Source organism: Sinocyclocheilus rhinocerous, unplaced genomic scaffold (assembly GCF_001515625.1).
Source record: "Sinocyclocheilus rhinocerous isolate Xijiao unplaced genomic scaffold, SAMN03320098_v1.1 scaffold444, whole genome shotgun sequence".
Taxonomy (NCBI): domain Eukaryota; kingdom Metazoa; phylum Chordata; class Actinopteri; order Cypriniformes; family Cyprinidae; genus Sinocyclocheilus; species Sinocyclocheilus rhinocerous.
This window is the reverse complement of record NW_015645540.1, coordinates 1,097,431-1,114,635: the sequence shown is the minus strand read 5'-3', so window position 1 is coordinate 1,114,635 and position 17,205 is coordinate 1,097,431. Positions and strand designations below refer to the sequence as shown.

The 17,205-nt window shown below is 35.5% G+C and overlaps 1 protein-coding gene and 1 pseudogene across 1 annotated transcript in view; both read right to left on the bottom strand.

Moving 5' to 3' along the window:
* Positions 1–2,762: 2,762 nt before the first annotated feature.
* LOC107706286 (large neutral amino acids transporter small subunit 2-like) lies at positions 2,763–12,255 on the bottom strand (annotated as a pseudogene).
* A 2,199-nt stretch (positions 12,256–14,454) lies between these two features.
* Positions 14,455–17,205, bottom strand: part of LOC107706342 (protein arginine N-methyltransferase 5) — a 13,307-nt gene continuing 10,556 nt past the window's right edge. The window contains exons 12-16 of the mRNA XM_016510018.1: positions 16,715–16,890; positions 16,404–16,607; positions 16,188–16,298; positions 15,836–15,900; positions 14,455–14,679 (exon numbers count right to left, since the gene is read on the bottom strand). Coding sequence (XP_016365504.1) covers positions 14,527–14,679; positions 15,836–15,900; positions 16,188–16,298; positions 16,404–16,607; positions 16,715–16,890 — 709 coding nt within the window. The 3' untranslated portion in view covers positions 14,455–14,526. The remainder of the gene's footprint in view (positions 14,680–15,835; positions 15,901–16,187; positions 16,299–16,403; positions 16,608–16,714; positions 16,891–17,205) is intronic.

Genomic DNA, 17,205 nt, shown 5'->3' with positions numbered 1-17,205 from the left:
AGCACAAAGCAAGGACTTTGTATTGGCAGTTTCTTGGTACTTGATTCAATCACATATATGTACATAAACTTGACTTCAATTACTTTTTTTTTATTAAATTGCAACTCTGTGGGTCTTACCTGGTTTCACTTTAAATAAACAAAGAACTATTTGTAAGTAAATATGGACTAAAAGTGTTTTTTTTTTAAAAGATGTCTTTTATGTTGTATTTCTGATGTTGCATTTATTTGATAAAAATACAGTAAAAACAGTAATTACTCCAGTCTTCAGTGTCATATGATTCTTCAGAAAACATTCTAATATGCTGAATTCGTGCTCAAGAAACATTTCGTATCATTATCAATGTTGAAAACAATTGTGCTGCCAAATATTTTTGTAGAAACCGTAATACGTTTTTTCTTTTACGAATACAAAGTTCAAAAGAACAAAGAAAGAGATTTGATTTCTTTTGCAACATTATAAGTAAATCTGGCAAACCTTTTGAAGCGTGACAGCCTGTGGTCATTATATACCCTCATTGCATGAACAAAAACCGTGTTGTGTTCGAGAAATTTGTTTTTATGTCTGCACTATTACTTTAAAAACTGTTCTGTAAGTAGTTTATAGATTATTTGGGGCTGTCACTTTACTTCCTCTTTGGCGCAGGTGAGGAACATACACCTGTTTTTACTTCAGATCTTCCCATGCTGATTACTACATTAATGCCCGCATGCGCACCGCGCGCGCTACGCGGCCTTCAGTCGCGGTGACGTTCGTTCCTATCAAAACGCATTCCACATCTCATTATCGTTTTGACATCTAATAATACAACCGTCATCATATATATTATTTACAGCGCAGTCCATGTGTTCATATATAGACAGTTTCCTCGATCCACCATCTTCAAACACAAACGCTGTGTGTGCAGCCAAATCAGATGCAATATAATACTGATGAAACGTCAACAGTCAGACGATAACGACAGGAAAGACATGAAAACTGCGATAAATTAGCGCGGCATTCTTGCTTTGTGGAACACTGCATCTGTTTGTGTTTAAATTGAGTATTACTTATACTTTTTCGGTGGCAAGTCGTTTGTTCAGGTCCCGAGTGTTGTCAACCTGTGTTTCTGTCCGCTGACGTTCCAGCATCTGATCTCCGGCTCGTCGTCTTACCTTTTGGCAGCGCAGTAATTACAATCGCCGAAGACTGCCGGCTGCTCAGTGCCTAATTCATCCGCTCCTTCTCTTCTGTTCAACCTTGCGATGTAACCGTTGTTAACCAGACGAGGTATTTTACTGTGCGAGTAACTTTACGCTGTAAGAGTATTTACAAATGTGTCCATAAGCCTCATAGTATAAGCGCAACTTCCGCCATCCGGGTGTGCCATTCATTCCCGTCCAGCTGCTCTGGAACTGGAAAAATGCGTGTGTGCAGTGTGTATTTAAAGGACCCATACACTATTTACTGATTTTTCGAATATTTTTATGGTAAATTATACAATGAATGTAACAAAGTATGACAAGCCATCTGAACGTGTATTCCATAAAATAACTAATATCGTTTTCTGGCTGTTGCTGACAGGCCTACCTATTTCAATTTTACTAGTACGCTAATGTGCAAAAGTGTGTGGTCAGTAATGTTTTTAGTCTTTTGTTCATCAAGGCTCCATTTACTTGATCAAAAATGTCATTTAAATTGTTTATGTGCAGTCATTATTCCAGTCTTCAGTGTAACATGATCCCAAAGTCAATCTAATATGCTGAGTTAGTACTCAAAATAGCATTTCTTACTACTACTTTTTTTTTTTGTGAATGTTTTTTTTCCAGAAATCTTTTGTAACGTAAGTCTAATGAAAGTCTATTCATTTGGTAGCAACAGGCACAAATGAGATACTAGTCTCTCATAAATAGGTAAACTGGAATAAGATATAGTAGGAAGTGAAGTGAAATCTGAAGCAGATGGAATGTCTTTAGTAGCCTCTGTAGGCTTCATTCACAATCCGTTTAGTGCAAATATTGCAAATATAACTGACATTTGTACATCATTTTCATCCATCAATATTAATTGAGATTTAAGATATTATCATACCAACAAATGAGTTGAAGCTCTTGGGCTTGTTTTCCCAATAGACGCCAAATAAATATACAGGAACACCTGACAACATGATGGCCAGACCTATGCCACACACCACAGGCTCCGAGTACAAAGAGAAGATCAGCAGGAATGTCCAGAAAATCAGGAAAATTACTGGCCATGCCAAGCTCACCTGTGAAGTGAAACCTGTTGATTACGTTAAAGGACTACAATTGCACAGCCCCCCTCCCCCCACCCAAAAAAGAAAATGTATAATTATACATCATTACTGTTCACAGCAAAGGCTGAGATCTGACAGCTCTTGAGGTTTAACACTGTAAAAACTACAAAATAAAGTCATTAGGATTCAGACTTACCTTGATTGGCCGATGTATGTCTGGTTCTTTAATGCGAAGCACAATTTGTCCAGCAACAGTGACCCCATAAAACAGGTAGTTTATGAAGCCAACATAGTTGATGAGGGTGTATATGTCAATGGTGCACAACATCAGCAGAGTTGATATACACTATCAAACAAAGCAGTATTTGATTTGAATATAAGCACACACCAACACACTGTATACTTACAAAAACAAAGATTTTTAGATTATTTAAAGGAATAGTTCACACAAAAATGACAATTTGAGTATCTTTCAAATGAAAAATACTTTTTTAGTTATTAAATTATTCTCCACACTATGTGCATGTTTGTTTTGCATTTTCAAAACCTACCAGACTCAAATTGCTTAAGTTTAGCTGATGAATAAATATCCATTAATGAATCAGGAAATGTACTTCCTGTAATCCTATCCAACTTCCTCTTTGTCTTCATTTCCATCTTTCACTGCCCTCAGAGGGATATACTACCATGAACAACTTCTGCCACAAATGATTCAGTTTAACTATGTAGACAGACAACAGCAGATGGAATGTCTTTAGTAGCCTCTGTAGGCTTCATTCACAATCCGTTTAGTGCAAATATTGCAAATATAACTGACATTTGTACATCATTTTCATCCATCAATATTAATTGAGATTTAAGATATTATCATACCAACAAATGAGTTGAAGCTCTTGGGCTTGTTTTCCCAATAGACGCCAAATAAATATACAGGAACACCTGACAACATGATGGCCAGACCTATGCCACACACCACAGGCTCCGAGTACAAAGAGAAGATCAGCAGGAATGTCCAGAAAATCAGGAAAATTACTGGCCATGCCAAGCTCACCTGTGAAGTGAAACCTGTTGATTACGTTAAAGGACTACAATTGCACAGCCCCCCTCCCCCCACCCAAAAAAGAAAATGTATAATTATACATCATTACTGTTCACAGCAAAGGCTGAGATCTGACAGCTCTTGAGGTTTAACACTGTAAAAACTACAAAATAAAGTCATTAGGATTCAGACTTACCTTGATTGGCCGATGTATGTCTGGTTCTTTAATGCGAAGCACAATTTGTCCAGCAACAGTGACCCCATAAAACAGGTAGTTTATGAAGCCAACATAGTTGATGAGGGTGTATATGTCAATGGTGCACAACATCAGCAGAGTTGATATACACTATCAAACAAAGCAGTATTTGATTTGAATATAAGCACACACCAACACACTGTATACTTACAAAAACAAAGATTTTTAGATTATTTAAAGGAATAGTTCACACAAAAATGACAATTTGAGTAAAAATGTACTCAGCCTCAGGCCATCCAAGATGTAGATGAGTTTGTTTCTTCGTCAGAACAGATTCTGAGAAATTTAGCATTACATCACTTGCTCACCAATGGATCAACTGCAGTGAATGGGTGCCGTCAGAATGAGTGTCCAAACAGCTGATCAAAACATAATAATAATGCACAAGTAATCCGCATGACACATGTGAGAAACAAATCATTCAGGTATTTTAACTTTAAACCGTTGACTACGGCCAATACACCAGTCTATGATCCATAATAATGCTTTCTCCAGTGAAAAAATGTTACAATGAAGCTAAAAATGTCTTAATGATGAATTTGTTTATTACAGACAGGCAGCTTTTTGCTTCACAAGATGTTAACTGATGGACTGGAGTCGTGCGGATTACATGTGCATTACTCTGTTTTTATCAGCTGTTTGGACTTTCATTCTGACGGCACCCATTCACTGCAGAGGATCCATTGGTAAGCCAATTGTGTAATACGAAATTTCTCCAAATTTGTTCTTATGAAAAAATAAATAAATCATCTATATTTAGATGGCCTGAGGGTGAGTAAAATTTCAGCAAAATTTCATTTTGGGGGCAACTATTCCTTTAAGGAATGAAAGAAAGATCTCACAGTGAAAAGCAAAGCTGGGATGGGTGTACAGCAGTTCACATGAATCCTTGCCAACAGACGGGGAAGATGCGAAATTTCTCCAAATTTGTTCTTATGAAAAAATAAATAAATCATCTATATTTAGATGGCCTGAGGGTGAGTAAAATTTCAGCAAAATTTCATTTTGGGGCCAACCATTCCTTTAAGTAATGAAAGAAAGATCTCACAGTGAAAAGCAAAGCTGGGATAGGTGTACAGCAGTTCACATGAATCCTTGCCAACAGATGGGGAAGATGCCCTTCCCTCGCACCTGCAAAGAATAACCTGAGAAAGAACAACTGTCAATCAACCTGATGATACAAAGAAATCCACTGACATTAAAATGTAATGCAAACTGAATGAGTAATTAAGCAATAACACGGCATAAAGACTGACCTAGATGACGTGAAAAGGGAACCATTAACCCCTCCGAAGGTGGACAGAGCCACAGAGATGGGCATGATCCACGACATCACCCTGAGCAGCTTTTCACCAAATGTCTGATGGAGATTAAAGAGAAAAAGAAGGCAAAGTTTATACAGGTAAGCAGACTCACCACAGCACACAGCATTGGAGGCCATCAGTTCCTGAGGGCTCATTGCTGTAACATATGCAATATTCGCACATACATAGACGAAAGTGACTAGAGGGATTGAGATGAAGATTGCACGAGGCAGGTTCCTGTAAAGAGAGAACCTGGGCTGAATCTCGATTGTTAGTCTTGGGCAAACCTGTACTGCCCAGATCGGGAATACTTTGGTATTTAAAATGATAACATTTATAGAATTTACAGCACACCAGTTGTTGTACATAAATTATCGTTATACATAAATGTCTGCATATTCTCAGAAAAACAAAATGTTTGCCATTCACTTTTTTTGTCTCAGATGTTTCTCAGGAGAAATAAAAACAGATACAAATGACTGATAAACAATAAAAGCGAATAAAATGAATATGGACAGCATAATAACTTTCATTTTGGAAGAATTTGATGAGAAATATTTATGTAGGAATCTCTGTAGGACTTTTAATTTTTGGTATCTTGATAAACCTGAACAGTTTGATATACTTTTGAAACTCTATAGAGGACATACGTGAGTTTACTCACATGTTACATTTTTTCCTCAGGAGAATAATCTGAATGGAAAATACTTTCCATTCTATTTCAATGCTATCTAGGAGAAAAACTGAGACATTACGATATACTTTTTTCCCGCAATTAATTTCAGTTGAACCAAGTAACCAGATAAAACAATGTGTATGTGGTTATGGTGTATGTTATTCATGACAGTTTACATGACACTGTATTTGTATTTATATTTGTTTTAGGGTTGGGGAAAATAATGTGTTATTTCTGCAATTAAAATTGGATATTTAATGTGTTAAAATCCTTATGTGAAAACCTTACATAAAGATACTGGAAGTAAATGTTTATTTGTATTTTTTTTAAATTTATTTTTCATTTTTCACATATTTAGCAATACAATTATTGCATAAAATAATCTCAGAGAAACATCTGGAATTATTTCTCATTAAGATTTTTTATTTTGTCTCTCACTGTACATTTTCCCTGACAAATGGCAGTGTACCTGTAGGGGTCAATGAGCTCTTCTGTTACATAATTAAGAAAGTTCCAGCCTGCATAAGCGAAGGAGCCCTGGAGGAAAGCGAGTGCAATGCGGCTCATGTCATAGGGCTGGAGAGGATGAAATGCATGTTCTGGTTCCAACCAATAAAAATGACCTGGAGACACAGTACAGAGAAGCATTTTATGTGCTACGCCTGAATTAATATGTAGAGAGTATTTAAATGAATGGAAAAAGTTGTATTAACTACCGCATAATCAATTTAATTTCTTTTCATTACATTTACTGCAGGAAAGCATAATATGCATTGTTAAGTACTCGTATTTAACCAAAAGTATAGTTTCCATTATCAAAACCAATAGTTCTTTCTTTGAGGCTTTTATAAAGAAGACATTCAACGTTCCTTTTTTGTGCTTGGGATATTAAACATAAAAGCAAGCAGCAGACTACAAATAACCCAGCATGACAGTCGCAAAGTATAGTTTCCATTATCAAAACCAATAGTTCTTTCTTTGAGGCTTTTATAAAGAAGACATTCAACGTTCCTTTTTTGTGCTTGGGATATTAAACATATAAAAGCAAGCAGCAGACTACAAATAACCCAGCACGACAGTCAAATTCATATGTGAGCTTGTCTGTGCTTAATGGATTTATGCTCTTTTGTTTATAGTGCAAAAATGTGTCAAATATGAAAAGTATGCCTACGTAATACTCTTAGCTTAATGCCCTCTTATATTCAAGCCCTTTATGTTCACATCTAAAACTGAGTTAAACAAGCCAAACACAGATTTCATTGTTTTCTTGTACTGTATCTTTATGGCAGTAGTATAAAAGAATGGTATTATAAGATCTATCTATCTATCTATCTATCTATCTATCTGTCTATACGAACCCAGCATGACAGTCGAATTCATATGTGAGCTTGTCTGTGCTTAATGGATTTATGCTCTTTTGTTTATAGTGCAAAAATGTGTCAAATATGAAAAGTATGCCTACGTAATACTCTTAGCTTAATGCCCTCTTATATTCAAGCCCTTTATGTTCACATCTAAAACTGAGTTAAACAAGCCAAACACAGATTTCATTGTTTTCTTGTACTGTATCTTTATGGCAGTAGTATAAAAGAATGGTATTATAAGATCTATCTATCTATCTATCTATCTATACAGATATATATGCTACCATTCAAATGTTTTTTAATACTTTTATTCAGCAAGGATGCAGTATGCAGTAAAGACATGTATAATGTTGCATACGATTTCTATTTCAAATAAATGCTGTTCTTTTGAACTTTTCATTCATCATGGCTTTCATGAGCTCTCGGAGAAATTGCACATATCTCACTCTCTATGAAATGCCATTATTTCTATCAGCACACCTTCAAATGCCAACAATTTTATGCTGATAATGCAGAAATAATTAAGGCACATGCTCTGGAAATGTCAAGAACGAAAACATTTTGGAATAAAACATTTGTGCTATTGTCATCAATTTTAAGGAAAAAACTCAACTTGACTGTTTGGTGACTTATGGTGAGGTTGATTTGAAAGAAGGAAAACAGCTTTATTATTTATGACTGCAGCTAAGACATGTAGTTTATATCAACATTTTGGTAAACAGCAACTGAACAAAAATAATGCTGGAATGAGTTATTGTCATATATGCAATCAAAATAAAAAATAAAGAAAAGAGGCGACCTGACAAATCTGTTAAAATATGGAAAACAATATCAGTGAAATATGAGTAAAATATGTTTATGAGTGATGTTAATGAATGTATGGATCTAAATGCACTATGGACTGTACTGTTAGAAGTTACCCTTGCAGATCTGCACAATGCCCATGATGATGATGAGGCAGAGGGCGAGGAGTTTGCCTGTGGTGAACACATCCTGTACACGCGTCGCCCAGCGGACACTGAAGCAGTTAATCCAAGTTAACAGTACTACAAGGAAAAGAACAAATTATAAGTTACACTGAATGAAGAATGAAGTCAGTCAAATGTTATAGGCTATATACTCTCCGACTTAAAATTCTAACAAAACAAGCTGCTGTTTGAAAATACTTAATCAATACTGTTACGGCAACATTCACAAACATGAAAATAAGAGCTTTAGATTAAAGATGGAAAACAAAGCAAGAACTGCCAACAGGTTTAAGCTTCAACAATGATTAAAGTTGCCAGACAACATTGTTCCACGGCTTTGGAAAAAGCTAAGGACATGTGGTCTACAAACACTCTCAATACTGCATGTACAATTGGAGCTCTTGCAAGAGAACACCCTGCATGATTCAGATCTGTATGAACAAGCTCTTTGGAAACCCTCCCATCATGAGTCACAAAGCTGACATAATTCAGTTCATTTACTGCAATTATGTATTAATATAGTTTATGTAGAGCTAACCTGTTCCTGAACAAAAAGAGGTTATGAAAAGCTACGTTTCTGATTCAAAGTGCTTCCTGCGGTCAAGCCAAATGCTCACAGGGGGGGGGGATAAATAAAAAAAAATAAATAAAATAACAGTGAACTTACAATTAAGTGAAGATAAAAAAATTGTGATTAAAAAAACGATATATACAAATTGTAGTCCGTTTTGTGATTGTAGGTTCAAATTACATGACAAACATTGTAGTTAGTAACGTAATCCATTACTTGACATTTACATTTATGCATTTAGCAGACGCTTAAAACGCAATGCTCTATCACTGAGCCACAGGAACAACATAACATTACATCAAAGTTTCCCAAACTGGGGTTTTTAAGTGTAATGGAAACCGAGCAATTCATTAAATCAGAAAAATATTAAATTAACATAAATCAAATTAAAATAACAACAATCAAAATAAAAGACATACTAAAATAGATTAAATATTTTATTGTTCACCTGCATGTCATGTGACATCAGAGAACTGAGAGCATGCAATGTGACTTAACATGTGACTTAATTATTAAATTATTACATTAAAACCTCAGGGGATACTGCAAGTAAATATATTGTGAAAGAGGTTTTGGCTGCCAAAAAAGTTTGAGGATCCCTGTGTTACATGTAAATAAGAAATAATGCATTTGAATGTGTCTGAAAGACAAAAGCCTTCCAAAGACATAATACATGGAAATACATGGTTAAAAACCCACCGAGTGATAATTAAAATAAGAAGTGTTCAAATGCTTTGTGGCCTCTCAATTTTCCTGTGTAATTATAGCCACCTGACTAGTGACTGATCTTTGTGTAAATGTCCACAAAACTGGAAGACTTTCTGAATGTATATAAGGGTAGGCTATTTTAGAAGGGAAAACGTAAAAGATGAAAAAGAAGAATTAGTGAGAATCAATAAATTATGAATAAATTACAATTTATTGCTGTTGTGTGAATAATATGTAATAAAATAATAAAAAGAGTAACTGTAGTATGATCACGAGTATTATAAATGTAATTTAATCTAATTACAAGTACTTAATTTTTGGAATCTGATTACATAGTCCAGATTGCATGTAATCAGTTACTACCCATGTTCTTGGATAAAACGTTTTTGTCATGGAGAATGCAACTTAGCCCCAAAGCATGTTTAAATTGTGAGCATTTACTTACACAGGCAGACGGCGGCGAGCAGACCCAGCGCTCTCTCTGGAGGGAAGCAGGAAGGGAAGAGAGGCTGCAATGCGTAATTGGCAAATGTGAGGGCAATCACAGCCTGGTTAGTTGGATAGATCACCAACACTGCAATCCACAGCCTTAGAAACCTATTCAGAAGACAAGTCCTGTCAGTCCTCACATTACATTACATCTAAATAAATGAGTCAGTCTTACCCAGCAAGCTCGCCAAAGATGTCCTTAACATAGGAATAGTCTCCGCCTGACTTTGGGATTGTGACTCCCAGTTCAGCATAGCACAGAGCACTGATGGCAGTGATGACGCCAGTGAGAGTCCACACGATGAGAGCCAGACCCACTGAGCTGGAATTTTCCAAAACACCCTTTGGACTTACAAAGATCCCAGACCCAATGATGTTACCTGGGAAAATGACAACAAACAGGCAAGAAGAGTTAATAGAAGGAGCCCATTGATGATTGTGTCTGAAAGCAAGTAAATCCCCACTGCCATGTTTCAGTATTTAAAAGAAAGCCTTGCCAGATAAGTGGAAGCAGTTAGTCCAACTCTCAATTAATGCACAACCCCGCGGTCCAGGGGGATTTCTACTGAGGGACCACTTGCTGAGGGCCCCCAAAACACTAAACACGCCCCCATGAACAAGCACATGTGGGTTATTGGATGTTCATTGCTCAACCATTCAAAAGTTTAGAGTCAGATTTATTGGGATTTATTATCCTTTTATTTTGCAAGAATGCATTCAATTGAAAATTGATGCATTAAAATGTTACAAAACATTTATTTTGTTCTTTTTATATTCATCAAAGGACCCTAAAAAAGTGTAATGGTTTCCACACAATTGTTAAGCAGCACAAATTCTTTGAACATTGATAATAATAAGCACCATATCAGCATATTAGACTATATTATGAAGGATCATTTGACTGAAGACTGGAGTCATAATTTGCCAGGAATAAATTAAAATAAAAAGTTATTTTTAATTCTAATAATGTCTCACAATATTACTGTCTGTGATGTATTTTTGATCAAATAATTGTCTTTAAGAGCATGAGAGACTTCTTTCAACAAAATAAAAAACTCGTACCGACTACAAACGTTTGAACAGTAGTGTATATATCCTATAAAATTCTTTGTCTCTGTATTCTTCTCTTCTTTGCACATGCCTCAAACTGTGTTCCTCTCTTATACAAGGTTTTCTTCAGTGCTTTGTGACCTTGAGGGTTGGTTTCAACCAGTCTGGTAAAATATTAAGAATATAAAATATTTTGAGCAGTGAAAAGTTCCTTTGTTTAGAGGTGGAATTCTCCAGAGATTTGGAAAAAAGGCAAGGGGATAATGAAATAAGCTGTTGGTTTTTATTTATTTATTATTAATTGAAGCACCTTCCTGAGTCCCTTTACTTCATTATTTATTTTTGCACAAAATAAGAAACAATCTTCTATTCTACTATTTTATCCTGTTTCTTCATATTCATTTATTGTCCTTGCAAATGAAAAAAATAGAGAAAGACGAAAATATAAAACAAATGAACACCAAAAACAAACAAGCACCTGTAAATATATAAACTATGTAAATTAATGCATGGGGGAAGCACTTTTGAGAGGGTAATATATATATATATATATATAATTCATCTAACCATCAAGGTCATTCTTAGGTCATCTGAATATTAAATGTTAATCAGAGGATTGAAAAACAGTTGTTGTCAATGTATTAAACATCACTGTTTTGGGGTTTTATCCCAAGCTACAACAGGAACAGACATGACAAGAGGTATGAACAACTATCCAATTCATGACACTTTCAAAAACCTAAACCTACAAATGTTTTGACAACACCGATCTTTAACCAACATCCCACTTTTGTGTGTAAAACCTGAGGCCTTAAAACCAAATGATCACACACACACACTTACTATTGCCAAAACAACAGCACCTGTTAATGGACCACACAGGTAGATAGTGACCCGACCTACTGTAACCCAAACACCTACTGACAGCTAAAATCTCAGGTAACACGCATTAACCCAGCAGTGAGATAACTGGCAGACATGATGGTGAGCTTCTTGCATTCAAGTCTAAATTACATGCCATGTAGTGACCTAGTTTAAGTTTAAACTTGCTACCTAACACCAGACTCCTAGTGATAAATCTCTTCCGTTTATAATCCTTACTTGGGCCCTTACCTGTGCTTCAACTCCATGCTGTGTTTGCTCTGCTAGGATGGAGTTAGCATTCATATGCTGTATTTCTCATTTATGTCATTTAAATATATAATATTTAAATTAATAATGTACTTTATGCACATATCCTATACCCAGTATGATGATCTTTCTTCTGTGGAAGAGGATATTTTGAAAAATGTATTGGTGTTTGAAAAATATTGGACCCCTTTCATTTTTATTGTATGTACAGTTCTTCAAAATATCATGAATATGCATCAACATCTCATCTTATATGAATTCAGAGGACACAAATTATAGGCCTGCTTTTTTATCAACTACATGGATTCTTCTACCATATAAAGTGCAAGGAGAATAAAAAGAGGAAAAGTAAAGCATAAAACACAGACTTACCCACAATAATACCACATGCACTGAGGAGTCCGATCTCTTTTTTTAAGGCCACTGCTGGTTGTCTGTCGGTGTCTGTGTCCGGCAGACACATATATTTGCATAACAGGGCTGTAACATTTTTTTTTCAGCACTTCAAAAGGCCACAATTATGTTTGCTATAGGGGCCATGTGACAAAAATTTGTTCTCTGGCCAAAGAACAAAGCTTCTCAGTCAGCCATGCAAATCAATAAGCTTTTTCCTAAAGCTAAATTTTGATTTATTTGTAGTGCTTTCACAATGCGTACTATTCCAAAGCTGATTTACACACAATGTCTTGCATGCACCCCAGTGAGCTGCCAAAGATAACAGTGCCAGTGAAGAAACTCCCTAAGATGTTCTAAGTAGCTCTGTGTAGAAGAAACCAAGACTCAGCAGGGGAAGCCCACCTCCTCAGACTGGCACATTTTAACAATGACCTAAACGATGCAAAGGCTTGTAAAATTTAACTCCAAAGAAATTTGTGTTTCAGAATAACTGAATAAAATACAAAGCAATCACCTTCTGTAGTGTCTTCCAAAGTTGCTCACCAAGAAGACAAGGATCACAGTCATTGGTGCTTGAACGGATATTTGTGAAAATTCCCTGCATGATAGGTTCAGATGTCTTGGCAGAAACTGCTGGAGAAATCTTCTTGTTTACAAGCTGTGCTCTCTTAATGAGTGTTCAGGAGTAAACGGAGAGAACAAAATCAGCGCTGATGGTTTCCCTGCCTAATTATTTAGCTACAAATTACTTCTGTCTCTTAAATACATTCAACAGCTAATGTGACTGTTCTGTGCCTAGAAGACATTTTGATGTTTATCTACATTTTATATAATTTTCAGCATCAAAATGTTCATGTAAACACAGTGGCTCTGTTTGAGCATCCTGACCAGCCCCACACAGCAACATTGGCTCAACTATGGCTGTCACAATATAAGACGTCATAATGCATATCGAATATGAAATAATTATGACAAAAAGTAATAATTGAAAGTTAAAAAGTTGAAATCATAAGATAAAAGGTCAAAATTATAACAAAAATGTAGACAAAGTAAATTGTCATATAAAGCAGAATTTAACAATTTCATTTTTCATGTCACTTTATCTCATAATTTTGACTTGGGTCAATTATGACTTTGTTTCATGAGTTTTGATGATCTTTTAAGACTTATTATGAAATTATGACTTACAATAATTCACTATAATGATAAAAAAAAACAATTTAAATGATTCTTTAACTTTATTGTGTTTTCTCTTTTTTTGGCCAATGAATCACACGTAACTGTACATAAGAATAAACAAATTAATGTTTTGTGTTAATCGGCAATTCCTGCAGACAGAATGAGTTTTAAGGTGCAATACCGCCACCTACTATGGTGGAGTGTCGACTAGAAATAATAATTATAATAATTATGAGACCGAAAGTTAAAACTGAGATAAGTCCATTTTCATGTAATAATTGTCTTTTTATCATCGCGTCATAATTGTGACTGTTTAACATTTAATTTTGATTTTTTAATTTCATAATCTGCTTCATAGCAGGTGCAATACTACCACCTACGATACTGGAGTGTAAACTACATTTACTGACACTGGATTATTTACAATATAATTGTGTGCGTGTAATATTAACACAATATCAACCTTTAATTAATTAATTTTTTAAATATCATGGTCATCATTAATAACTGTATATTGCAACACCCCTAGACTCATAGATTAAAGAAATGGAGTGAGTTTGTCCTGAGGCATTTTTTTAAAATATAGCAGAGAAAAAGATCACATAATTTTGTACCTTTTTTTATTCACGTTATATGACAATACAGGGGGGGAAAAAAACTGTATAAAAGTATGGAATATGTTTCCTAACTGGGGAAATTATACTATGATTATTCTCATCATGGGGCATTGCAGGGCACTGGTGGACAATTGGAAAATAAGGCTGATGTATTATGTAGAGTGACAAAAATAGACTGCCGGATTCACACAATCAGTTCTAGAAATAATAGTATTCAAAAACTAACAGCTTTTGTGTTAATATATTTTTGAAATATCAGAGAAGTTTGAACTAAGAAAGAGCACCAGGACATCGCGCATTGCTTTAAATGATACCTCATAAGTGCGGTTTTAATTTCCATCCTTATGAACATTACAGAAATGGCTAAAGATACATAGCTGTCATGGTGAACGATCTCCTTGAGTGTAGTTGGGCCCTTGAAACAAGATATTTAAACCTGCCACTTGACTGAAAATCAGATTGTTTATAAAATAAAAAAAAACAAGACAAAAAATAAGTCAGTGTAACCCCATGTGTCAGTAGATGTCAGCATGTGAGTCTTGCTACAGGCCGATGGTGTAAGAGCGCCCAGCAGGGTTGTGAATGGCAGAGCATACAGGCTCAGTCACAGCCCATTCATACCAGACCTTCTTTCCATGGTTGCACCTCCAGAACCTCACACTCACGTTATCGCCACAGGACAGCGAGATCGGCTGCTGCATTGGGGAAGAGAGTGAGGGGGAAAAAAAAGGTGTTAGGATTACACTCCCAACGTGACTGTACACTTCAGCGCATTAACTGGGGAGCTGATAAACTGCCACGCTTTGACAGTGCTTAGCTGGCTCCTTTCAAACTGAAAGTGCTAACTGTATTTATGTCCATGGCAGACGTTCACACCAAATGGTTTTACAAGAAAGTGCATACATTGTGTGATGGATAGCAATCAAGTACTGAGATAAAACACAGCAGCATTAACAACACAGTATCAGTGGAACTGCACTGTTTGATAAAAGTCAAATATAAAGATAAGCTGAGAGCTAAAATGAAGCATGCTAGCACTCACTGAGAAGGCATTCCCAGAATACACTGGGATGAGCTAAGTGAAAAATGCACTCCTAACTTCTAAGTGTAAAAAAAATAAAAAAATAAAATAAAATAAAATAATCCAAAAATGGCTAGTTATGAACAGTGAAATAATCCAGGGTGGAGGAACTACTATTATAAACAATATAAATTTAATTATAATATGGAATCATTCAGGTTTTTTTTTTTAATAAATATCTTACGGTCATCAAGGCTAAATTTTTGATCAAATAAAATACAGTAAAAACAGTAATATGGTAAAAACAATTATAACAATTTAAAACAATTGTTTTCTATTTATATATTAATTTGAATAGTTTAAAATTGTAATTTATTTCAGTGATGGAAAAACTGAATTTTTAGTAGCCATTTCTCTAGTCTTCAGTGTCACTTGATCCTTCAGATATCATTCTAATATGCTGATTTGCTGCTCAAGAAACATAGCTAATTATTATCAATGCTGAAAATGCAGCAGTTCTGCTTAATATTTTAGTGGAAACAGATACTTTATTTTCAGGATTCTACGATTAATAGAAAGTTCAAAGAACAGCATTTATTTGAAATACATTTTTTTGTCTGTCACTTTTGATTAATGCAACCTAATATTCATTACTTTTATTAGTAGTGTAGTGTATGCTTGTATTTCATGCAGTACACAAATATAGTAGTAGTACAGATTTTAATGCCATGTCAGCATCTGAAGCTATCTTTAAAAGCAGATTTACAAAAACACAAGAGTTACAGAAAAAAAGTATAGAAAAAAAAGTTCTACTTCTTTCATGAACTTACTTTCAAAGGGAATAGGATGGGGAACCAGGAGAACATCCCAGGAGAGTGTGTTTCAGGTTTTATACCTGCAAGATGGCAATAGTTGTTGAAAGTGCCACACAAAGCAAGACACAATACTCAATACAGATAATTTCAACACTTTGTCTACTATTTGGATGGAAATTTAATTGTATTCTTTATGTACATGATTTTCAATTGCCCTCTCCTGATAACAATGCAATTTGTGGCCATTATTACAGAATACACTCAATGTGGTAACCCAGAAATTTATGAACATTGCAAGCCTTACATTGTGAAACAGGCTTAAAACTGACATTGTGTGCCACAAACACTGCTACTACAAAATACTTACTGAGCGTGACATCTTTGTAGAGTGTGGCCTCGAAGTATCCAGCAAAGCCGTGAAGCACTGAATTACAACCAATGGAGAATCGTAGACATTGATACCGGTTATTATTCATATCTGTACAGGGTAAAGATCACAAGTTAATGGCTTCATAGAAAGGGATTTTCGCAGTACATATGGTCTTTTTGGCATCTATGTGTCTGTCTCTGCATGATCTTGTACCTGTGGTGGGATGTACAAAGGTGAAGCAGGGTTTGGGGTCTGCAAGTTGGTGGAAGTTGTGTAGTCTAACAACATACGGTGTCTCAAAATGGCACTCAGGGTCTTTGTCTCGCTCCCGACACCCACGCACTTCATTATAAAGTTTAGAGGAGGACAGCGGAGCCAGGAAAGACGTGTAAGAGCAGGGAATGCTTATACCATCATCTAAGAGAAAACAAACATCCATGAGCTGATCAAAAGATGTAAAACAGGGCATATCAAAAAAATCATAGAATTTTAAAAGAAAAGACAAAGATGATTTCATATCAAACCTTTGAGGAAGTGCTGTGCTCCATCAAGGCACTCGGGTGAAAGCTCATTGTCTCCGAATGACCCTAAAAGCTCGCTCACAATGATATCTGCTTTCTCTGGAGCTGTCCATTCCCTCATGTCACATGACACAACAGTCACCTGATCACCCCACTCCTCAAATTTCCAGTTCTCCAGCCTTAGAAAGAGAAGGGGAACACCAAAGGGCTGCCGACTTACATAAAAAATTACTACACCTGAAATCAAATTAACACACCTGAAAACGAATTTAACACTTCACCTTTAAAGCAGACATCACATCACATTTACTTATTCAAAAAGTTTAATGTATTCAAGAAATATATATATATATATATATATATTTATTAGGGATGTGCATCTCATGACTGAGGCCGATACGATACGCATCTCGATGCATAGCCAACGATACGATACATTAAAGATACATATGAAGCAGCTACCGATGCGATGCGATACGATTCACCCGTTACGA